The 23,522-nt window shown below is 50.8% G+C and overlaps 5 protein-coding genes across 5 annotated transcripts; 1 reads left to right on the top strand and 4 right to left on the bottom strand.

Annotated features, from left to right (window-relative positions):
• The first annotated feature begins 7,333 nt into the window (after positions 1-7,333).
• Positions 7,334-8,197, top strand: BJX67DRAFT_343771 (uncharacterized protein). Its single transcript, XM_071028186.1, has 2 exons — positions 7,334-7,841; positions 7,895-8,197. The coding sequence occupies exons 1-2, from the start codon at positions 7,677-7,679 to the stop codon at positions 7,898-7,900; spliced, it is 171 nt and encodes a 56-aa protein (XP_070890171.1). The 5' UTR covers positions 7,334-7,676; the 3' UTR covers positions 7,901-8,197.
• A 221-nt stretch (positions 8,198-8,418) lies between these two features.
• BJX67DRAFT_389895 (type I polyketide synthase) lies at positions 8,419-16,365 on the bottom strand. The gene is made up of 3 exons (XM_071034563.1): positions 15,997-16,365; positions 9,836-15,937; positions 8,419-9,780 (listed from the first exon to the last, which is right to left on the bottom strand). Exons 1-3 carry the CDS (start codon positions 16,150-16,152, stop codon positions 8,863-8,865), a joined length of 7,176 nt encoding a protein of 2,391 aa, XP_070890170.1. The 5' UTR covers positions 16,153-16,365; the 3' UTR covers positions 8,419-8,862.
• A 336-nt stretch (positions 16,366-16,701) lies between these two features.
• BJX67DRAFT_377793 (SANT/Myb-like DNA-binding domain-containing protein) lies at positions 16,702-17,753 on the bottom strand (the record flags this gene model as incomplete). Its single annotated transcript, XM_071032203.1, has 2 exons — positions 16,702-17,400; positions 17,499-17,753. 2 exons carry the CDS (start codon positions 17,751-17,753, stop codon positions 16,702-16,704), a joined length of 954 nt encoding a protein of 317 aa, XP_070890169.1.
• A 1,760-nt stretch (positions 17,754-19,513) lies between these two features.
• BJX67DRAFT_377792 (uncharacterized protein) lies at positions 19,514-21,118 on the bottom strand (the record flags this gene model as incomplete). Its single annotated transcript, XM_071032202.1, has 1 exon — positions 19,514-21,118. One exon carries the CDS (start codon positions 21,116-21,118, stop codon positions 19,514-19,516), a length of 1,605 nt encoding a protein of 534 aa, XP_070890168.1.
• A 345-nt stretch (positions 21,119-21,463) lies between these two features.
• On the bottom strand, positions 21,464-23,381 carry BJX67DRAFT_389889 (MFS general substrate transporter). The gene is made up of 3 exons (XM_071034562.1): positions 22,979-23,381; positions 22,045-22,922; positions 21,464-21,970 (listed from the first exon to the last, which is right to left on the bottom strand). Exons 1-3 carry the CDS (start codon positions 23,349-23,351, stop codon positions 21,644-21,646), a joined length of 1,578 nt encoding a protein of 525 aa, XP_070890167.1. The 5' UTR covers positions 23,352-23,381; the 3' UTR covers positions 21,464-21,643.
• Between the last annotated feature and the right edge of the window lie 141 nt (positions 23,382-23,522).

Genomic DNA, 23,522 nt, shown 5'->3' with positions numbered 1-23,522 from the left:
GGCTTCAGGTTTCAACCTATTTATAGTAATCTAGTGGTCCAGGAACTCAGTTTCCTAAACATGGAATTTATACTTCTTAAGTTTATATTATAGTTTGGCTTTCCTTATCCTCTTAAGGACTTGTTTGACATGCTTCACATGTTATTTCTTGTCCCTTAAGAAGACTAGTATATTATCAAGATATATAAGTACAAATTCATTCATTAGTTAAGGTGCGTCTTCCTCTTCCTCTTTTTCTTCTTTATCGTTTTCCTTGTCTTCCAGCTTTAGTACCTTGTCGATAAATCTTTGAAACATTAATAGTATATTAGTAAGCCTAAATAGCATTACCAGGTATTTATAAAAGCCAAATTTTGTTCAAAATACTATTTTCTATTCTTCTCCTTTTACAATTCTAATACAGTAGTAGGCATCAATAATATTAAACTTGGTAAACCATGCTGCCCCTTAAATTTTATCTTGGATCTCCTGAATCAAGGGTAGCAGGTACTGGTCCTTGATAGTTACATTATTAAGTAGTCAGAAGTCAATGCATAGTTAGTCACTTCCATCTTTCTTTGGTATAAATAGGACTCCATGCCCTATTAGTAAATGTAAAGGCCAGATGTTTCCTTTCTCAAGTTAGTTGTTAATATATTCCTTTAATACTTTAGATTCTTGGTTGTTTAGTAGTAGAATCTATTTATAGTTCAATTCTATACCTTCCTTAATAGGTATAGTGTGATTATAAGGCCCATAAGGTGGTAACTCTGGTTTATCAGGTTATTAGAACATGTCCTGGAATCAACTATACTTATCCAGGATAGTTAGTTCCTTATAGGTCTGGTCACTCGTGGCCAGTATCCCCTGAAACCTCACTCCTTCACCATTTATAATAATTTCGCTATTCATAATATTACTAGTAGCCTAACTAGGTAAGTTTATCAGCCATATCCTCCCTAATAGTCTTGATATTACTACAATAATTTGTTCTACTAGACTCTTAGTACCTATAGATTAGTTACTAGTCTTCAATCCCCCCATGGATTGCTTGGCCTTATATTTCACCATATAAGCATGCCATGGGGTACCAGCCCCTTCTAGTCCCTTTTGCTCCTTAAGCTGTTTGTTATTTCTCTACTAGATTTCTCTTTTGATCCAGTTAATGTCCAGGTTAAGATCCTCGAGCCATGGGATCCCCAATACTATATTATACTTGCCCAAGGGTGTAACATCAAAACTTAGTTTGAAAGTCCTTCCCTTTACCACAACAGGCAGAGGTCCCAACTTGACTATTAACAAGGTATTTCCCAGGTTTTCCTTGTTCAGTCCTGCTATAGGTATCAGTATTTCTTTCTAAATACCCCTAATTCCTAGTTTCTCCGCGAAACTTGGGCTAATATAGTTTCTTATAGCTCCTAAATCAATCAAGGTATAGGCTTGCCTTCCTTATACTTTAGCAAGTTGGGTAAAGTGCCTTCCTACCCAAGTCTTAGTAGCCGCGAGATACTATTCTTCCCATCTTAGTACCCGTTCCCCTTGCCTTAGGTGTGGAAAGTAGTTTCCAAGCTTGGCTTGGTAGTATGTAATATAGTAATCCTTATAGCAAGCTATCTAATAGTATATCCTATACTCTAGATATTACTAGTATAATTTATATAAGTATTACTTTTTTTAACATGGGCACAAGTTGTTCTAGTTAATTATTCTTGGTCGCTTCGGCCAGTAGCATGCGATTTGCTTAGTATCCTTATAGTATATATAGTATAAGTTGTAGCACGTTAGCCACAGTATATTATTATATTTAGGATGCCATATATTAGCATTAATATATTTATACTAATCTTGCTAGCATGGTAGATGTCTTCCAGATTCCTAGGACCACCTGTTAGATAGTTTGCACAGTTACAAGTAGTAGTTACTATTATTTTGTCCATAGATAGTGCAGGTTTCTAGGTGCCTTTTACAGGTCTTGATATGCTTTTGCCAATAATCTTTAGTCTTTTCCCAATACATTAAATCCTGATATGGGCACTAATTAAAGAAATCTCTCAAGCCTTTAATAAGTTTTCAAGGGTCTTTCTACACGGCTGCAATAATGTTATCTATCCAATAAGCAAGTTTATCTTTGCTAGTCTTCAAAGACTCAAGTTATTATCTCCAATATTGTTTATTTTCGCATAGTCTAGTGGCCCATGGCCAATACTAGCATGGTTTACATTTTTCAGCATTATCTTCTTGTAGGGCTTTTTCTTCCAAGATTACAAACCCACTGCTAGATCCCTCCTTGCTGGGTTCAAGGCCTTCTAGCTGTATTCTATATTATTTATTAAGCAGGTTAACTTTCCATATAATTACAGGAAAGTCGCTGTGCTCTCCCTCTTGAACTAGCTTGTTATTAGTAGCTTTATCATGGTAGGACCCACCCATCCTTTTAGCTTCTTCTTTATTGGTTTGCGAAATCATGGCACTAAGCTAATGTTTTGGCTAGTATAGCAATTCTTTTTAGAGGATTCCATCCAGCCACTCAATTGTTTTCTTAATATTTGCAAGAATTTTAGTAATCACCTTGAGCATCTTCTCTTCCTTGCATACCTTGCTAGCAATATTAGCAATTTGCTTGACACACCCTTTAATATCTATTCCCGTGTCCCCAGGCAACATGGCCATTACCCCTGGTGGGTTTGGTGTAAGGTTTAGATCCTGTCTTCTAGCATTTTATCCAAGTTTATTCCAAGCTGCTAGAGGTGTGCTTTGCCTTTTATTGGTAGTATCCTAGGTATTATTAATATTTGCAGCACGCTTATCCTGAGCTAAGGCTCTCTTAGCCTCTTCCAGGGAATTATTAGTTATAGTGGGTGCCTTGCTAGCATCATCATCCTACTTCCTAGTTGTGTTTAGCATTACAACTTCCTACATGGTCCTTAATTAATATTATCCAGCTCCTTTCCAGGGTCTCTAGCCATGCTATTTCTACTTCTTGTAGTTAGCTATCCTATGACCTGGTTCGCTGCAGGAGAAGCATAGATTCTCCTTCTGGTAACAATCTTGTTCTGCCTTGGAGATTGTCATGTCCAAGTCTATAGGTCAAGGTCCATACAGATTGCTGTTTCCTTGAGGTCTAGTCTAGGATTGTCAATTGTTATTAGCATGATAGCCATTGCATCTACCCTGATTTCTTCCAGAATAATATCCCCTATGGTTCTATTGGCCTTGTCATTCCCTCAGCTCTCTAAACTAGTTTCCTATTCTAGACACTAGGTTATATATTCCTACCAGGATATCAGGTCTAGGTAGAAATGCCATCTTCTCCTAGATATTATAATCCAGAGCCCTCTTGAAGTAGTACATAAAAGCATTATCTTCCCATGTTAAGTATAATATGATTTGTTGGAACTCCAAGATAAGTATATCTATGTCCCTTCTGGACTAGCATATCTTTCCAATTTGTCTTTTGGCATTACAGGTCTTGTTAATGTCTCTAAATACACAAGTAAGTTGTTCCTTGAAATGGCTGTAGCTCATAAACAACTATTTAGTATTGTTGGCTAGCTTGTCCCTATTAGCTTCCTGCCATTCCCTCACAAATAGCTCAAACCATTTGTATGCTTTTCTGGTAAGATAGGTGGATGCAAACATGACCTTGTCAGCCTTAATAGCCAACTTGTCCTAATTAATGTTGATAAAAGTTTATATCTACATGAGGAAGAAGCATAGCTCAGTCCAGGTGCCATTAAATAGTTCAGGCGCCTTGACCTTTAAGGCCTTGGCCCTAAGTTTAGTTTCAAGCATAAGGATATGGTCCTAGAGCTGCTCCAGCATTTCTTGATGCTTCTTAGAAGTTTTATTATCTTTGGGCATATTACTCCACTAGTTCAGGTTACTAGTAACTTGGTTAATAACTCCAGTCTGTTTATTAAGTTGCACCTGCATCCTGGCAATAGTCTCTTGCAGGGTCTCACCCTCAGGGGGTATAGCAGCTTGGTACTGGCATTAAGATATCATGATAGTAGCTTTAAGTTAATCCAAGATACAACTTGTACTGACTAGTGATTAATTTGTTATCAAAGCAACAACCTCTTGTGTGCTTCTAACCCCGGGCTCTCACACAGGACTTCCAAAGGATTTGGATTGACTTGTCTTACCTAGCATGATCACATCCAACAAGTATAAGGACTTGTTATAATTAGATTAAAGTCAAGGTAAAAGGGCAGGGCCAGCCTATAGTATATATACTATAACCTGTAAAGTAAGTACTAGACAAGTTATTTTGCAAAGATCCTTTAAACTAGTTACTCTAGAATAATAGTAGTATTAATCACGAAGATAGGAAAGCTAGATACAGTAATAATAAGCGTCCTTAAGTATTCCCAAGTTCCTACTATTTTCCTACCCTTGAGATGGTATACTAGATAGTATATCTAATTGGGTTGCCAGGTCCTGTATACCATTTTCCTACCCTTAAGATAGTATACTAGATAGTATATAGTCACGTGGTCTTTTACTAGGGTAACTCTATTTACCACATCCTTAGAGCAATTCGAAATTCTCCCTTGTAATAATTCCTATTTCCTTTGTTCCTGTAGTAGGCTGTAGTAGTCACGTGGTAGCCATAGTTTTAAACTATAGTCTTTCCATTATACTTGGAGGATACGCGGTATTTCCTTGTAATAGTAATTGTTGTCTTGTATGGGCATATAGTCCATGGGTCATATTCTTGTAGCATTACTTGTCCTTATCCCAGAGTTGGGCAGTGCTCAGGTTTGTTGGTTTGTTGTCAAGGTTGGATTTAAATCCAAAGTAGCTCTTGGTAGCTGGTCTGTGGCCCAAGGCTCCCTAGCCTTGACTTTCTGCCTTGTGACTCTGCTCTGCTGACTGTAGGCTGAGGGTTCATAACACATTATTTTTTAAACATGGAATAGTGCTGTTAATTAGCTAATCTAGATTCTAAGCTTGCAGGATTAACTATACATGCTAATTCCAATCCTTAAAATCCTTCTTGCTTTCTAAGTAGTCTAGTATACCTTCCAGCTTCTTGCTCAGAGACTTGGGAAGCAGGTAGCCCTAGCACGTTATTTAATTAGTAATAGTAGGATTTCCAGTATTCTAACCAGTATTCAATATATTAGCTATTGCTAATCGACTAAACCTTCTTTAGCAGCTTGTAGGATCGTTGATTCGTTGACTAATATAGGATCCTATTAGCTCAACCCAACAGTATGCCCTGGAAATGGTTAAAAACTCCACTACAGCAACACTGGAAGTGATAATAGTGCTTAAATTGCTGCAGGAGGGTTCTAATAGATTATAAAGGGTTATTCTAACTTCAAAATAGGGGAATATCCTGAGTCTAGGGGCTCATAACCTGTCGGCCAGAACGAAGTTGCTTGATTCTCTCTAGCTACTGAGTGTCGACCTACTAGGGAGGTTGTGTGGTCACATGACCTCGGCTAGTCGCCTAACCGAGGCCTCCAACAAGCCATAATATTGTCAGGGGGGAAATATTATCGGATGATAATATTTCCCTCACGCTCATTTTATCAACACTTGATATTACGCCCACGACAAAATTATCGTAGTGATAATTTTGAAGAGCTTCGGTGTTACCACCTCGCATTAACGCCGGCGCTAACCGGGTGACGACCAGCCTATTTACCTCGTTGTATGTCCGGCCACCAGGCCGGGAGCGCCCACGAACCACCAATGTGGTCACGTGGGGCAGTCCAAGATGCAGTCCATCTGAAGGACTGCCAAGGGCAAGGGTGACGGACTGGCAGTCCAGGATGCAGTCCACCTGAAGGACTACCGGATGGTAGGGAAAAGGAGGCATATAAGGACACTCATTTCACTATACCTAGTTTTCCTATCTTCGTGATCAATACTACTGTTATTTCAGAGTAACCAGTTCTCAAAACTATCTTTGCGAAGCAACTCGTCTAGTACTCACTCTACAGGCTATAGTATACGTACTATAGACTGGCCCTGCCCTTTCACCTCGACTTCACCCGACCGTGACGAGTCTTCATACTCGTTGGACGTGATCGCACTCAGGTAAGACAAGTCAATCCGAACCCTTCGGAAGTCCCGTGTGAGAGCCCAGGGTTAGAAGCGCACGAGAGGTCGTCGCTTCGATAACATACGCGTTCAGGTGCCTCTTAAGTCGGATCAGGATAGGCAACATAATAGTACACCTTCAAACAGCCAGGAGAGAAATTGTAATTGTACACCAACTAATGCAGATATAAAATAAGAACAAAGTAATGAGAACAACCTGTTCGTCAAGGCAATTGTAGATAACTTTCTGACCTGTTTGCATTGATTGCTATAGTTATCTATACAACTCTTGAGACTATTACTTGCGGGGTTTTAACTATACGCCACTCTTTGGGACTATGGTGAGATTGTCAGACGCACGAATATAGACTTTGGAGTTGTTATTATTAGCAGATACTTGCGCGTGTAGCTGGTTAGGTAGTAGGCTCTCTGGACAAGAGCTTTGTTCCCGCATCCTAGGATATATGTTAGAGTATTAATGCTGGCCAGGAATATCATGTAGAATTGGCAGCGGGTTAGGATATGGACAAGTTATCTCCATGATAACTATATTACTATCTGCGCGAATATACTGGCATTTGTCTTCTATCTCCCAGGATCTATTATTAGTGAGGATCACAGGGTTAATTAAAATAATACTTTGTTTATCTACAAACTAGAGAAGCTCTTGCCAGCTTTTATCAGAACTAGATATGCTGGGTAATAATATATATCACGAGGTATTATCTGGACAAAATAGTGCATTAACTAAGGCATTAAAAGCTTTGGGAACCTCGCGTGATAGAGCTAAATCCAAGGTTGGTGATAGACTAGCCCTGCTTCTCGGAAACTATCCTCTTTGCTCTGCATCCTGTGAGGAGCCTAATATAGTGGTTATTATATCAGGGTGCAGCTGGGATAACTTCTGGGACATAGGCTAAGGGCTCTATGCAGTAACAAAAAGGGCTATACCACTTGCATGGACGCATACCTTGGCTGGGGCCCGTGCTGGGAGCTAATACTTGGGTAATAGCAATACTTAGGGGAGAAATGACTGGGGTAGTTTGGTTAAAGAGGGCTTGTTGGGGGAAGCGTGTTCGTGTAGGTATGGAGGTTTTAATATGGGGCGTTTTGTGCGGGAGAGGGGAGTCCATGTTTTAAAGTTATTAGCGTGAGAAACAGGCAACATAATGGGCTAAGGGGGAATTGGGATATGCTGGTGGACGGTGGCTGCGTGTGGATTAGGCAAGAAGTAGGAATAAGACGTGAGTCAAGGGGGATATGGAAAGGCTGTGGAAAGACAAGCTCTTGCCAGTCCTGCTATTCTTACAGGTTCGATTGTCCTTCTTATACATTTCTTATTGGCAAATGGTCATGTTGCTTCCATCAGACCATTGGAAGCAAAAACTATTGAAACAGAATCCATCCCTCCTTCGGCGACTTCTTAGCAACTGACGTATCGGCCTTCAGCCTCATGGTCTGCTTGGAGATTAAGATAGAGTATTCTCTGCTAACCGTGTCAGCCTGCTGCCCCCCAATGTTGCATTCCTAGACCTCTCGGAGATTCGGGGTGGACGGGGGATGCATGCGGCAATTTTGCCATTAGTAAGCCATTAATATAAGAGAGAGTTCGCTCGGCGTGCACTCGGCGTGCACCAAGACCCATGGGCCAAGGATCAGCCACGGATATTGTAGGATGCAACACTGGTCAGCTACGACCCCAGACCTGCTATGGGGGTCGAAGAGAAAGGGTTATCCAACAGCAACGGAGTCCTGCTTCGCTTGAGGGCTCACACGCTCCTGTACATGGAGGAGAGGCGCGAGCAATGCTGGGCACTACAATCAGTGCGAGATCAAGCAAAAAACGAATATCTGCACTTGCTATTGACCCTTCCAACACAGGGTGCAGTTCGACATAATCTAAGGCCTGATCGTCACTACATATGAGATGGCGTACATGGACAAGGGAAGACGTGGATAGCTGAGAAACGAATGGAGCGATAATCACCAATATGTCGACCTGATGGCGACTTTGATGGTGAGCAGAGTGTGAAAAGAGGAGACATGGACGGTGCCATGCCAGAAAGAGGCAGTATTTGGATAACGCGGCATGTTGGGAAGGGGGCTATGTACCAGGAGTAGCAGGCAGCAGAGGAGAAAGTGGAAGAGAAAGTGCGTTGTCTTTCAAGGGAGGGTGGATGGGGTTATATAGATCGTGTGGCGAGCATTAGGCGGCAGGTGGTGGTTGCAAAAGCGGCAAGATGTCAGCGCGATGCCCCAAACGGACACGCTAAACCGGAAGGGGCAGTGGGATTCCCGCATGGGACAGGCGGTGGCAGGAGGCAGAGCGGCGGTTCAAGGGGCGCGGTTTCCGGCGCCCCGCTAACCGGCACAACATATAAAAGAAAAAAAAAAAACATGAAAAATAACTGGTTCAGGAGGACCTTCTTTGAGAAGGCATTAATACCTGTCCTTAAGTCTACGCCTGGGGTCCTGAAGAGGGGAATAGGCTTGAGTTATATATATCCTTTGAGCTGAGGCTCTGGGGGTGACTGATTGTACGATCCTCAGCGCTTCCAGATATGAACATTTGATACACTAACCACACCCAGGCTACATGCTCGAGGTATTCTGCCATGAGATGTGCCATGTTGTCTAGCGGCCTGTTGGCATAGTGCAATCCCACTACAACCGCTTTTATTTATGCAGAGCAGCCTGCAAACGAGTGGCAGAAATTCCGATTCTCCTCCCCCCACTCTCCAAGCCTTTCAACATGACGCAGGTATCGCGTTTCGAGTAGATCAAGTGTATGAGTGGATAAAGTTGGTTTGTTGGACTAAAAGAAAAGACCTACTCCTTGCTCGCACCCTCACTAGCAGCAGCAGCAGAAAGCACCTCCGACCTCCCAACAATCCTCTCTGCAAGTCCCCAAACTGTCTGCTTCGCCAAAATCTCCGAGCTCTGCAACGGGGCCTCGAACTCGCGCATGATCCAATTCCGCAGCTCAACCACAACAAGCGAGTCCAGCCCGAGCGCCATGATGGACCCGTGGCGCGGATCGATGCTGCTTGCCTCCACCGACATCAGGCGCGCTATCTGCCCCGTTACAGCGCTGGAAATGAACTCCGTGATCGCCTCGGCGTTGCCTTCCGAGACGACTTGCTGGAATGTTTTTGCGGCTGCTCGGGTGGCGCCATCCTCACCACTATTGGCTTGACCGTTTGTTAGATGGGAAGCGTGGCGTGGGATTTGGCTGAAGAGCGCAGACTTGATCGTTCCATTAGGAGCTGTGGCCCCCTCCAGGGACTCCGCGTCGAAGCCGATAATTGCATGTGAGACGCTCGCAGTCTCGTCCAGTGCCGCAGCAAGAATATAGTCAATAAACTGGGTCAGCTCGTCGAGAGTGGTTAGACAGAACCCCGCACGGCGGAGCGCCGCCTGGCGCGTCTCATCCCCCACTGTAAGGGCAGCCCCCTCGGTCCAGCCCAGGTTGGCGGTTAGGAAGCGACAACCGCGTGAAGGGATGCCTCCCCCTTGCCTCACATCCAGGTGCTGTTTCTGCTGATGGGCAAGGGAATCCTGAACGGCGTTTCCCGCGTTGTACCCGGCTTCGGCGCTGGCGCCTACAATGCTTGCGACGGAGGAGAGTGACAGAAAGAAAGCCAAGTCCGGCGAAGCGAAGGCACGATGGAGAGCCAACGTGCCGTCGACCTTGATCTTCGTCGTATGAGCGAAGTCGTCATAATTGACGAGTTCTAGTGGGCGATCCTACGGTAATGAGCCAAGTTAGCGGAAAAAAAGCACTTGGTGGAGGGAAACATACATTCATAACAACCGCGCACTGAATAACCCCCCGGACCGGCGGCGCACCTTGGGAATACAGTGCAGCTGCTGCAGCCTGTAAACTGACTTCAGATGTAATGTCACCGCGAAGAGTATAAAGTCGGATTCCCGGTCGGATGCACTCGAGATTCTCCTGCAGTGACCGATACTTATCCGCATCGACGACGCGGCGGGAGAGCGTGGCAATGTGTTTCGCTCCACGGTGCGCAATTCGAGCGAGGAACCGCTGTCCGATATCGCCGAGACCCCCTGCAATGATGTATGTTGCGTCCTCGTTGAGCCACAGGTCGGGTTTCGCTCTGGCCGTGGGGAGTACTCGGACTAGCGAGGTAGGGCTAGCTTGGAGCACAATTTTGGTTTGGAGCCCGGAGTTGATCATCCGCAGAGCGTCTGCGGTCTGGGAGATATCCATCACGGGAATGGTATTGCTAAGTCCCTCAGCGCCGGAGAGTGGTTGGATATGCTCCAGCACTGCCGTGGCAGACGCGAGAAGATCAGCCGTCAGATCAGGGCGACTATGTAGCAGGCTGGCGAGATCAACAGAATGAACCGAGACATTTGGTGGGAGAGCAGGGAAGACCGATGGATGATGCGCCGTCGTCGCAGATAACTGACTACGGCTACTACTAAGGGCAACAAGACTCCCAAAGAGCTTGATGTGGCCTAGTACCTCCACCGGGAGCGCACTATCATCAGCCTGGAAGACGGCATCAAGTCCTTCCGGGAAGACATCCCGTGGCAGGCGTCGATGAATGGATGGACGAGTCAAAAGCACAGAATCTTGATGGATGCCGATTTCCTCTCCTATCAAGCGAGCCTGCGTCGAATCCGGTGCAGTTGCAATGATGCGCACACCGATGGACTTGGCAACAGCAACAGCGGCCCGTCCTGCGGTAGTGCGTACACCGTGGATTAACACAGTCCCAGTACTTGAAAGCACACGAGCGAGGTCGCGGAAGGCATAGGTCGCGGCCATGACGTCGATGAGGAAAGCAGAGGCAGTAGCGGGGGTAATGCTTGGTGGTAGACGGCGAGCATGCGAAGAGGGAATGCGCAGCGCATTTGTACCGAGTTTACGAGCCAGTGCAACAACTATATCCCCTTCGGACAGGGGATTGACGTTGGTGCCCGTGGCTACAACGACACCGATATAGGGCACCAAGGGCGTGGTTCGTGTATTTGATTTTGACAGCACGAAGGATTGAACGGCGATTTCAAGAAATTCGTTCTCCAACGGGGTGCTGGCTGTGCTCACAGCAGCATGCTCGTCCTCAAACAGTCCTTCTCCACCCAAGGGGAGGGCAATGTGGCGACTTGTATCGACGAATTGATGACTCTCAATTTCCGGACCGATACTTCCTCCCGCAATAGCACGATTGAGTCTCTCGCTCCTTTCAAGACGGGGCACAAGGACGGCGCCGTCCGAAAGAATGATATACTCGCGTTCCGTATGAGTACTACTGTCAGCGGAGACCTGCTGCAATGCACGTGCAGCCAGCTTCACCAGTCGCTCTGCATTACCGGCGTCTCGGCTAGCCACTAGCAAATCTGGCGACACATGAATGGTGACAAGACGGAGATGGTCATTCTCAGCATGTGCCGTTCGCGCGACACCCTCGATCTGATGGAACGGAGCCGGGTCGTTCGGGCTCACCCAGACTATGCGCGCGGGCTTCTGAAGAAGGAGGTTCCTAGCGGCGTCGAAAGTCGTAGGGTCATTGAGGATTGGCAGGTCGGGTCGATCGTCCACGACAAGGATGGTGGTGTCGGCGGGGAGCGCTTCGATAGCTTCGATAGCCTCGAGACCGAGTGGATCAATCGCAACTTTGGTGTTGGGGGGGGTCGCCAGTCCCGTTTCCAGGGCAGAAACCCAGTGCGCAGGAGGAGTTTCTGGCACTGAGTGAGTCAAGATGTGTATATTGGCTGGATTTCCCGTGGGAATATCAGGCTTTAAAACTGCGACAAGTCGCCCACCGTCCTCACGAAAGGCAAGGAGTTCTTCAAGCTGGGACATTTTCAGCCTCCAACTGTCCTCCTTGGCCTCACGCTCGCTTAGCACGAGGAGCACCAGCCCACTGGATTTGACCAGGATAGCAGCCTGCTTAAGCCACTTTGCCGACCCAGCCAGGACAAAATCATATTTGCCAGCCTCGAACCCGCGGGCGACAGGGTCCATAGCCGGACGGAGCGTGCGGTATTGGATGGGCACCTGCTTCGTGAGTCGGTTAACAGCATCGTCGAAACGACCCGGCGTGACATCCACGAAATCATAGGCTGCAATGGAGTGTAGTAGGCCTGTCAGGAAATCATGAGTTAGATCCACACTTGCGCCGAGACCGATGGCAGTGGACGAGACGCGGTCTCCTTTCTGTGCGACGTGGGCAAGGATATCGGTCAGACACGGCTTCTTCGATGGTAGTAGGTCTTTCAATCGCATAAAATTGATATCAGGCTTCCACTGTAACTCATAACATATTTGCCGCTCCTGAACCCGGTTATCAAGGGTTTCCTTAGCCCGGTCGGATTGAGAAGACGCCAGACTCCGGAACTCTATGTCCGTGACCGAAATTGCAGGGTCCCTGCCAGCTCGGGCAGTCATATTAAAAGCCGCAGTACGGAAATGGCTGGACGTAGTGGTAGTCGACACGTCCAACCTCGAACCCGGCTCCGCCAGGGTGGGAGTCACAGAGATAAGAAGCTCTCCTATGTGAACGGGCACGATGGATCCGGGGCCCAACCGTCGACCGGCGAGTGGCAGGGCACTATGGAAGATAATATCTAACGTGGAAGGGTGGATAATGTGCGGGCGTTGGTGGCGAGCTGGCATCCAGGCTGCCACGTCGACGATCTCGAATGAAGACGAGCCGTGCGAGCCATCGCCTGTGATGGTCAGGGAGTCGAGGGCGGCAAATGCGGGGCCGTATGTGTATCCTACTGCGCCCATAGTTCCTCCATAGAGGGTTTCTTTGGGCACTGTCTCGCTGCCGGGTAAAAGCTGAGGCAATGACGCAGAAGCTCCTTCTTCTGTCTGTGTCGGAGGAATAGCAGGGACGTCTTCTTTTTCTTCCTGCCGTAAGACAGCCTCGACTACTCCGCTGGCATGTTCATACCATTCGCCCCCAAGGGCTGAGAGCGCGATAATGCTAAAAGCAAACGCGAGATCTGAAGATCCAGCCCGCGGCTGTAGCCTCAATTGCATCTCGACGCGCTCCCGCTCCGGGACCACGAGCGCGCGGTTAAACGAGACCTCGTTCAGGGCCAGGGTCTCAATCGTGCGCTGCGGAAAGCGCTGCCGAGATAGCTGCGCCACGCCTTCAATAGCCATGCAAACATACCCTGCCCCCGGGAAAATGACGAGCCGATCAACGACCTGGTCCGCCAGCCAGGGCAGAGTCGCGCGGCTGATGAAGTGGCGCCAACGTGGCTCGAGGTCCGTGGACTCCGTAAGCGGTACGCCGAGAAGGTCATGGTAGGGTTCCTCGCGCAGTCGATATGCGCGCGCGAGGCGCGATTCGTGCCAGTGCTTCGTCGAGTGGTCCCACGAGTACGCAGGCAGGTCGTGCCGCACCACCGCGGTATCTGCGCCCGGTGCAAGGGCGGAAACCTCATCCCAGTGGATATGCATGCCCCGCTCGAAGAGCTTGCCTACAAGAGCGAGCACAGCGGCGGTGGCGCTGATGTTGCGCTGTAAAGCCCCGTGGTAATCGAAGGGGAATGCCGGGACACCCTCGTGCTGGAGACTCTGCCGGACGGGCCCTGAGAGCGCAGAATGGGGGCCAACCTCGACGAAGAAAACGTGCTTGTCTGAGCGATGTCGCGACCTGGCGAGCGTTTGGAGCGCGTCGGCGAATCGAACCGGGGAAACGAGGTTCTCAATCCAGTACGCTTCGTCGAAGCCAGACGTCTTGAGCTGGCTGGTGACTGAGGAGAACAAGCACACTCCATTACCACCAAGAGTGCTTAATTTTCCAAGCCGCGAGAGATACTCCTCAGCGACGGCGCGCATATGATGCGAATGATACGCTGTGTCAACCAGGAGCTTACGGTGGAAGATCTCCTGTCTGGCTGCCACAAGGCGCGCAGCAACCTCGTCAACGGCATCCGCGTCACCAGAGACAGTCACATTCTGAGGGCTGTTCATACACGCAACGACAACCTTGCCTGTCGACAGACCCTCAAGATACGGAGCGACCTCATGCTCTCCCAGACCAACGGACATCATCGCGCCAGGTCCCACCCCCTTCGAAGCAACAGCCGCAGCCATCACCCCACGGTGGAAAGCCACCTTGATCGCGGTCTCGTGCGACAGATAACCCGCAGCATACGCGGCCGCGATCTCGCCGCTCGAGTGACCCACCACCGCCTGAAAGCGGATGCCCTGTGCACGCAGCAGCGCAATCAGTGCGATCTGCACCGCGGTCGTTGCGGGCTGGCCCAGCTCCGCTTCGCCGAGGCGGGACGTTTCAGCCGGAGCCAGGAGCTCTGTATCTAAATTCCAGTTGGCGCCTAGCCTATGGAGGACGTCGCGCGATGTGCGGATCGAGTCGCGGAAGATGCTGGATGGGGTTGTGGCGAGGAGCAGCTCGCGGCCCATGCCTGCCCATTGAGCACCCTGGCCTGTAAACACGGCAACGGGATCAAGTTCCGAAGGTACTGGCTTTATTTTTGATAACAGGAGGCTTTGTCCAAGCTGTTCGAGAAGCGAAGCCTTGTCATGGGCTACAACGCTGAATCTGTATGGAAGAGCCGAGCGTCGGTGGAGGAGGGTGTAGGAGATGTCTGCCAGCGACTCCTTTTCTCCGCGGTGTTGGAACCACTTGTGATGAATTTGGATCATCTTTGTGAGCGAAGCTGCACTATGTGCTGACAGTGTGAAGAGACGATGACTCTCAGGCTCGTCATGAACAGACTCCACAGAAGGTCGCCGTCCACGCTCCAGGATAACATGAGCATTCGTACCGCCGAACCCAAAGCTGTTGATAGAAATACGAGGCGTCACACCAGCTGCATGCGGCCAGGGCAACGTCCCCGTCGGAATTTTAATATGCTCCAGCGGTAGGCCCGGCTTAGGGTTCGCAAAGCCGGCGACAGGCGGGATCAGCTCCCGGTCAAGCATCACCAGCGCTTTCAGCAGGCTGGCCAGCCCGGCTGCACTTTCAGCGTGGCCAAGCGCGCCCTTCGTGGCGCCTACATACAGAGGCACAGCACGATCTGATGATGAGCCAGTGAAAACTTCAGCGATGGCGCCTAGCTCCTCCTTGTCGCCAGCTCGAGTGCCCGTCCCATGTGCCTCAACGTAGGCGACTTCCTCCGGGCGCAGGCCAGCCTGCGCATATACCTTGCGGGCCAGATCCGCCTGCGCTTGGCCACTAGGGTATGTGATACTCTTCGGTGTGAGCCCGTCCTGATTGACCGCTGTGTTTCGAATCACCGCCCGGATTGGGTTTCTGTCTGCCAGAGCAGACTCGACGCGTTTCAACACGAGCACGACAACGCCCTCACCACGGCCATACCCGTCGCCGCGATCATCGAACGGGTAGCAGCGGCCCGTACTGCTGAGCAGATGCAGATTGCTCAGACCGACCGAGTGATCGGGCCCGAGGATCAGATTCGACGCCGCGACGATGGCCGTATCGGATTCCCCGCTGCGCAGACTCTGACAAGCCAGGTGCAACGCGACCAACCCCCCCGAGCACGCGGTATCAAGCGTCATCGACGGACCGCGCAGATCCAGCGCGTGCGAGATCCGATTCGATAAGATCGCCTTTTCCACCCCTGTGCCATAATACACAGGCAGATGGAGCGGATCTTTGTACAAGTGCCGGTCGTAGTCCATTGGGAACAAGGCCGCAAACACCGCCGTTGCCGAACCTGCCACGGCCTCGCGCGAGATCCCACTGCTCTCCAGTGCCTCGTAGGTCAGCTCCAGCAGCATTCGTTGCTGCGGATCCATTGCTGCGGCTTGAGCCTTGGAGATTTGGAAAAAGGCATGGTCGAAGTTGCGGATGTCCGGGGTGATGAAATGGCCTCCTGGGTGATTGCTCGTGCCGTTGGGGTCGTCTGCGTTGGGGTGGTAGAAAGCCTAACGGGGGGCTGGCTGTTAGCTAGGACAATACTTTTTTCTGTCCGTATCAAACGAACCTCCCCGTTGTACCGATCTTGAGGCACAGGTGTCCAAGCCGATTCGCCGCTCTCCAGGAGCTTCCAGAGTCCATCGATATCATTTGCATCACCGGGTAGTCGAAACGACAGCCCCGTGACAGCAATCGGCTGTATCGGCGGGCTTGAATCAGTCATCTCGTGCTGCTGCTGGATTCTCGAGCATCTATTCTGATTTCAAGAACGCCGTATCGCTCTCTGGCGGAGGGGATGACTCGAGCAGACCATAGTCGGCCATGCATCGAAGCCTTCTTGATTGCTCCTTCGGCGAGACCCAGCAGAGTCAGGGCCCCGGAGTCAGTCCGCCATTCCTGAGTTATGCGGAGTCAAAAGCACGAAGTTATGCTCCGGCCTAGTGACTCTCACGGCTGCATTAAATAACTCCGATTAACTACAGAGGCCCAGGGCCATGACTACCCACTGACTGGATTCAGCATATGTAGTGTTCGTCCACCAAGGTCATTGATCAGACACGAGAATCGTGTGCCGTACTTCGTATGCATTGTTCGTGCCCTATCCTATTTGGGGATCCACAGGCAATCCAGGCCAGACCAGCTGCCTCACACAAGTCATGTGTACAAATTTCTCTGTTGAAATTGGTTATCTCTTGTCTCATGAGATCTTGATCCAACACTTTGCGCGAGCTGTCCCTTTTACCACATCCTGTGGTCTCTAGTCCCTCATTCTTCAACCTTTCAGACTCAATGTGAGCGTCACCTGGTCCTCCTCCGCCGCACAGTCTGCTGTCTCCGACATGGCCGCCGCGACCAAATGCGTCACCAGTGATTTGAGATTCGCTCGCTGGCAAGTCACCGAATATTCAACGCTTTTGGCCGCGGTACCACAGTCACTGGGTTGCTGGAACTCCGAGTTTGGAGTCACGCTGTGGGAAGCCGAAAGGGTCGCTTTTGGTTTCGGGGACTGCCTGATTTCGCCCCAGCTGAGGTCCGGAATCAACATCATCGGGTCCTCCACTTCCATTTCTGTATGATCAGGAGCAGTGCTCGGCGGTGGCGGCCAGGTCAGGTTCGACTTGGCGTCCCAAGTGGAATTGATGCTTCTTCTCGACGTCCCCGTCCCCCACGATGGCGGCGATGACGACGGTACTCCATCACCTCCCAAGGTCTGCAGGATGGCCAGGTCGTCTTCTGGAGGTGGAGCGATGATTGACCCATTGCTAGAGGAAGTACTAGAGGCAGAAGGCCAGGTAGTGCAAGGACTAACACCATCATTACCACACTGTTCTAGTCCCCCTCGCTTCAGCCGTCTCATAAGCAAAGAATGGCGATTTTTAAGGGCAAGCGGGGCGCGCGCGTTGAAGAACGAGCTTGCCATGAACTTCCAATTGTTCCCGTACGTGGCGACGAGACACAGAAGTTGTTCGTCCTGAACCACTCAAAAAAGAAAAAAAAAATAAGTCATTCTTCTCTCTGGGCTCGGCTGGTACATATTCTGCCATTTTTTTTTTTTTTTTCAAAGCTTACCTCGTCCTGCGTCCATGGGCTATGATCCAACCCTGGATTCAATTTCCCATTCCACCGTTTGGCGCATTGGTCTCCGTTGCGTGTCTGCACTTCGCTTGCGACTGAGACCCAGCGCGTGCCGTGCTTGGCGACTGCCTCGCGGAGCCGGGCATCCTCGGCTGGGGACCAGGTACCCTTCCTCATGCATCTCTGTGGCAAAGGTGAAGGTGCAGGTGTAGTAGGGGAGGAGGGCCGTGGAGAGGTCGAGTGTTCCATAATTGGCGGCCGCAATGGTTTGTTCTGGACCCGATTATTTCAGCGCTTCTCAGGTATAACTATCACATTGGATAGCCGAAAACATTTTCAACACTATATATACAGTCCAGCGCTTTTTCGTCGATAAAAAGAGGCTTTTATTTTTCAAAGGATAAGACTCACGTCAGCGTCGATCGGCCCACTTATGAGGCTTCAGCCTTCTCGGCTGCACCCGTTCTCGCGTAGATCCCGTATATCGGTTGAAAGAAAATGGGGGTTGGTATGGTGAGTTGAGCGGAGCACGCACAAAACAAGGAACGATGCGGATGAGGCAGCAAGCCGATGGCTGATAGTGAGGAAAGCCAAAAGCCTGGGCCCAATCTTATGGGTCGCTTGATTTGATATTCTAACTTTCCTGGAAGAGCGTTCTTTGTCAATCGGGGTCTGTCATGGCTTGCGACGGCGGGGAAAGTGGAAGGGGACATGTACATACCGACTCTGTCCTCAAGGAATGTTCGGACGCGGGTCCGGCCATAAACTTCAATCCGGTGGGATAATGCAAAGGGGTGTGTCACAACCTATCAACAGAAGAGTGGGCTTGAAATGGTCCGTTTTGGTTGATTGGCAAGCACACCGAGGGCGCTCGTATATGTGGGTGACAAAGGGAAATACGAGCAGCGGTCCGGAGTATCCCCGATAAGATATTCAGGCAGATGTAGCGGATCCTTGTTCAAGTGCCCGGTCGTAGCTCATTGGGAACAAGGTCGCAAACACCGACGTTGCCGAACCTGCCACGCCCTCATTCGAGATCCCACTGGATTTCACCCAATGCCAATAGCGAATGCATGTGGTGAGAGGGCTGGCTCGTGTTCTGTAACATGACGTGCTTGATGATTACTGTGGTTGACCCTCCTGATTGCCCGAGTACGGGGGTCCTCGCTAGTTCGAATCCTGCGAATTCTGCCATCCATGCTCAATATAAAAGGACATGATTTCACAGTTTCTCAAGCCACCTTCTGCATCTATTACCGCCTGAAAGCGTGCCCGGGATGGCCGAACCGCCCGGGAAATATGTTATCTTTCGGTATTAATAGTTCCCCATTCCTTCTCCCAGAAAAGACAGGGACCCCTACTTGGGCGATAAAAATAGCCCAGAATATCCATCCATGTCTTCTCAGGCAAGAAGTACAAAGTCAGTTCTCATCTCGCGCTTCTCGTGCCTTTCTTGTAACCTAGATTCTTGTATAATGGCCTGAATATACCCAAGCCTTGTCGGACCGAAGAATTCAACTCTATTGCTCATAGGTAAAACCGGCATCTCAAAGGGTAATGACTTGAAGACAGTCGTGTTGAATTTTCAGGGGCCCGCGGAGGCGTGGTCGGTTCGGGGATAGGCATGGTGGTGGAGGTGGTTGGCCACCAAGAAATCGCGCGATATCGCGATTCCCGAAGCTCTTCGGGAATCAGCTCTATTTCCTATTTAGGAAGGCGGCGCACGGAGCCCTGGAGGCCTTTGACCACGTCGAGGATTTCAAACCCACCAAACGAGGGAAATCATCGGGGTCACCACTCCAGTGGCATGACAAAAGTTTGCAAAAATCTGCGCAGTAGGCACTAGTACAGGTATCGTATCACAGCCAGAAACAAGCTAGATCAGTACGTGAGAATAACAATGCCAAAGCAGGCGCATACCTGCTTGAATCTGGGATACGGATAAACCTGTAGCTACCTCGACCCAAGTAGCAAAATCCCCAACCAGACATGGACGTGGATACTCATCCTCAAACCTCAACCGGCACCAAAAACCTCAAAGCCTCATCATCCTGATCGAAAAATCCCATCTCATCCTCAAACAGATTAATGCTAATCTCCACGCCGCCATGCGCATGGCTGATCGGCAGAATGTGCGCAAGCCGCACAAAGGGCGCATACTGGCCATGCAACACCCGAAGCGCCTGCGGAACCCCACTCCCATACCTCCTTCCAAAGTCAATCTCACGTACCGGAAACGCCATAATGTTCGAAACGAGGAGATCCGAGGAGTCCACGCGCTCCACGAAGCGCCCCCGGACGCACGAGAGATCGGACGTTGCGCGGAGGACGCCATAGGCGGCTTGCACGGCGTCGGGAGTCAACCGCGCGGCGTTTTGGCGGAGGGCGTGTGCGATCAGGCCGAGTGGTGTGGCGGGGGCGATAAGGTCGGCGAGGGGCATTCTGGCTGTGTTGAGGAGGAAGCAGTTGCCTAGGTAGTGCGCGGGGAAACCGGGCCCAAAGGTGCTGCGGATGTCGACGGGGGATTCGAAGACGGAGATTGGATCCATCGGAGGAGCCGCTGGCGATCGGGTCGTTGCTGCTGCGACGCGGGCTCGAAGGAGGGTGCGCCAGAGGAGGGCGTTGATGGCGTCGCTCACCGTGAGTGGGGAGGGAGATTCGGAGGGCGACTCGAGACTAGATGGTGCAGGCACGAAGGAAGCGCATTCGGTCTTGAGTGCCGCGAGGTCGTGCGCTGAGAGGAACATGATGCGGTTGAGCATGCGGCCACGACCATCACCACTCCCGCTTCCATCAGCGGCATGCACACCAGGAGGCTGCAGTGAATCGCTTGGTCGTGTCGTCATCCCGGGCATATCATCCCCAGGATAGTCCGAGTCAAGGCATACGAGGCCTCTTAGCCACGGATCATCATCAGAAACTGCCTGCTGGCCCGCTTCACCTGAAGCGGAGCGCGTTCTCTCCCAAATCCGATCCGGAAGAGCGCGATCATGATCTTCCGCTGTGAATGGCGACGCCGCAATCTGCCCCTCGCGATCACGACCATGCAGCTCGCGGAAGTTCTCCCCCCATAGCTTCAGTAGGCCCACCATCCCCGCTCCATCGGTCGCCGCGTGGCACGTCGTCAGGGCGAGTAACAAGCCCCCAGGGAGAAAGTTGGCTTGAGCCAGCAAGACATCCGCACCGCCGTCCGCATCGACATCGCCTAACCGTGGCGCAGCCAAGAGGAGCGTCTCTTCAGGGAACACCTCGCTCGGGAACCCGGCCTCACGGAGCTCGGAATAGCTCCAGTCTGTATCGAGCTCATGGTAGTGAAGCTGATGTGGCGGAGGTCCATCTCCAGCTGGATCAGGCTGCTGAAACCGGATTTCGAACTGGCCGGGCCTCCAGTCCGCGGCCGTTGTCGGTTGACGAAAGATCTTTCCGCTTGCCCAGGGCTCCTGGACAAACGTCTTGCGGAGGGACTTCTGCAGATCATCGTACACGACGCTGTATTCGACCCCCGGATCAAGCGGGAACGGGAACAACACACGGACGTAGTTGCGTGGTGGGATGTAATCAAGGGGATTGAGTGTGATGGTTGATGTTGATGCGGCTGTATCTAGTGAAGCCATCGTGACGATGGGTGCCAGGAACAGACTGAGAAAGCAGAAGTGCGGAAGAGACCCATGCCGGTTCGCGTCCAGGTGTTCGACGTTGGGAATGTTTTTTTGGGGCGTGACGGATTGGGATCTTCTTCTAATTTTCGGACACGGATACGAGCGGAGGTGCCCCCTACCCCCAGCGGGGAAGGTCAGTCGGTGTGACGGGAGTCAGGGGATGCACAGTGAACGTTTACTCCGGGTTGCTAGTCAGGTCAGGTCAGAGTCAGGGATCAGGATTGCCCCGTGGAACCCGGTTATCCAATCATCAACGACACCTGCTTTTCCACCTTTTGAGTTGCCGACAGGATGAAGTCCCTGGTGGAGGATTGGACCAATTACGCACATAACTAATGTGTTTTTATGAGTGACACATTGGCGAAAGAAAAGCGTCGGGAACCTGATGCGCCTTTGCACCCTCGCAGCCTCGCCATGCCAGTCGTGAAACAAACCCCGCTAAGCTCTGAGATATCAATCAACCCTTCGCAAGCATATGCATCAAGCCCGATTCTGCACATTCCTACTCATCGCGCGCACTTTATGTCCATGGCGATGAAGCACATACGGCACCGGCGCCATGAACGTCGCAATGATGGCCACAATCGTCAGCGACCAGTGGGGGCCGAGATTGTCGTACATTTTGATCGACGCCGGACTGAGGGCGCCCGAGACCACGTAGCGCGCGAACGTCATAAACCCGAGCGCGGACGCGGCGTACTGCAGGTACACGAAGATGATGTACATGTAGGTTGTGGTGAAGATGCAGACGAGCGCGTAGCCGAAGACGGAGGAGGCGACGATTGGGGACCAGATGCTTATATCGGGCTGAACGGGACACCATTTGTTTTCGTTAGAAAGCGAGGTCTTGATGAATGAAAGGAATCAGCGAAACGACTTACGTAGCAAGTCCATGCCATCCAAAACAGAGAGACCGGCATCAGGATCGACGCTCCCGCCATCGCCCAGTAGAGCGAGACCTCGGGCTGAAGAGGCTTGTCTTCTGCCATTGCCTTTGCGGCGGTCTTGTTGGTGAGATGGTAGATGACGGGGACCATCGCGAGTGCGACTACAACACCGGGCATCATCGCCACCCAGAGGATGAAGGTCAAGCTGAGAGAAATACCATATGGCTCCGTGAAGATATAGGTATAGCCATTGAGAAAAGTAAAGAGCACAAAGTAGAGGAGGACAAGGTAAAAGGTGAAGACGATAATAATCGGCTCGGTCCAGATCATCACAAACGGTCGGTAGACGTTGGTCAGCAGTCGCGAGCCCAGCGAACTGGCTGAGGAATGCTGTGCCTGGTAGCGGGAGTCGCCCGTCAGCTCGCGCAGGTGCTGCGCGCGCCATTCGAGCAGGATCGGGCTGTATGTCTCTGGCTGGGCGATGAGGACGAACACGAGCACAACGCCAATGATGATCATGGAGATCCAGTCCGCCCAAACGAAGCCGATCTCGGGGGTGTATGCACCGATGACGGGGCCGAGGATGGGACCCGCGTATGCGCAAATCGTCACCAGCGGCAGGCTGAACGGAATCTGCAGGGGGGACCAAATGTCGCCTATCGTGCCGCCTGCGACGGTCATCGGGGTCGCCGCGAAAAGCGCGCAGAGAAACCGGAAGGCGAGCGCCGCGCCGAAGTTGGGGGCCAGTGCCTTACCCATGATGAAGAGCATGACAACGGTCATGGAAACAAAGTAGACGATGTTGCGACCGAAGGTTTCGGAAAAGGGGCCTGAGAAGAGCGATCCGACGCCAACGCCGATGAGAAAGACCCCTGGAGAGAAGAGATGAGCATTCACGCGAGACAATTGCAGGGAGCGTGGTGAATACCGGTCGTCATTGACCCAGCCATGGGACTGACGCCAAAATGCTCCTCGAAAGCTGGCTGCACCGGACCCTCAATCGAGGTGGGAATTGTAAATGCGATCCCGAGAAAGCAGCAGGTTGTCATGGCCAGCCATTTCTTGGGCATGCTCCATGACAGTGGGTTACTGGGGTCATTGTCTTTCCAGCCGACCACGTAAACGGGACTGTCGTCGCCCTCCTCGTCTGCGCGCGAGACAGTCACGCCCGGAACAAGGCCTGGATCGATCGTTGTTTCTTTGGTCTCGCTGGGAGAGGCGGAGATGGTTGCTCGTCGCGCTTCATTCAGATCCTCCTGGACCTCCTGGCGGAGGCGGCGGAATTGGTAGTAGGATTGCATTCTCGATGCGATCCAGGGAGGTCGACGCCGAGGGAGCGAACAATGACTGGGAACAAAAGGAGGGATAATTTTCAATTCTGGTGAAGCAGGGAAAGAAATGACAGGGCATGCATGTCCATTGCACAAAAAAGCACCGGAGTCAGCCCCGACCCCACCAGGAGTCACCCATTC

Source organism: Aspergillus lucknowensis (genome assembly GCF_044049455.1).
Source record: "Aspergillus lucknowensis strain CBS 449.75 chromosome Unknown BJX67scaffold_4, whole genome shotgun sequence".
Taxonomy (NCBI): Eukaryota; Fungi; Ascomycota; class Eurotiomycetes; order Eurotiales; family Aspergillaceae; genus Aspergillus; species Aspergillus lucknowensis.
Note: the sequence above shows the minus strand (reverse complement) of the source record. Positions and strands in the feature narration are given on the sequence as shown.

What these genes read in the sequence shown, in the direction of transcription:
- BJX67DRAFT_343771 (XM_071028186.1), top strand. Translation starts at nt 7,677, where the DNA reads ATGGGCCAAGGATCAGCCACGGATATTGTAGGATGCAACACTGGTCAG.
- BJX67DRAFT_389895 (XM_071034563.1), bottom strand. Translation starts at nt 16,152, where the DNA reads ATGACTGATTCAAGCCCGCCGATACAGCCGATTGCTGTCACGGGGCTG. An exon ending in AAGATCGGTACAACGGGGAG is followed by an intron (nt 15,938 to 15,996) that starts GTTCGTTTGATA and finishes GCCCCCCGTTAG; the next exon opens with GCTTTCTACCACCCCAACGC. An exon ending in AGTGCGCGGTTGTTATGAAT is followed by an intron (nt 9,781 to 9,835) that starts GTATGTTTCCCT and finishes TCATTACCGTAG; the next exon opens with GATCGCCCACTAGAACTCGT.
- BJX67DRAFT_389889 (XM_071034562.1), bottom strand. Translation starts at nt 23,351, where the DNA reads ATGCAATCCTACTACCAATTCCGCCGCCTCCGCCAGGAGGTCCAGGAG. An exon ending in GGCTGGGTCAATGACGACCG is followed by an intron (nt 22,923 to 22,978) that starts GTATTCACCACG and finishes TCTTCTCTCCAG; the next exon opens with GGGTCTTTCTCATCGGCGTT. An exon ending in GGATGGCATGGACTTGCTAC is followed by an intron (nt 21,971 to 22,044) that starts GTAAGTCGTTTC and finishes TGTCCCGTTCAG; the next exon opens with CCCGATATAAGCATCTGGTC.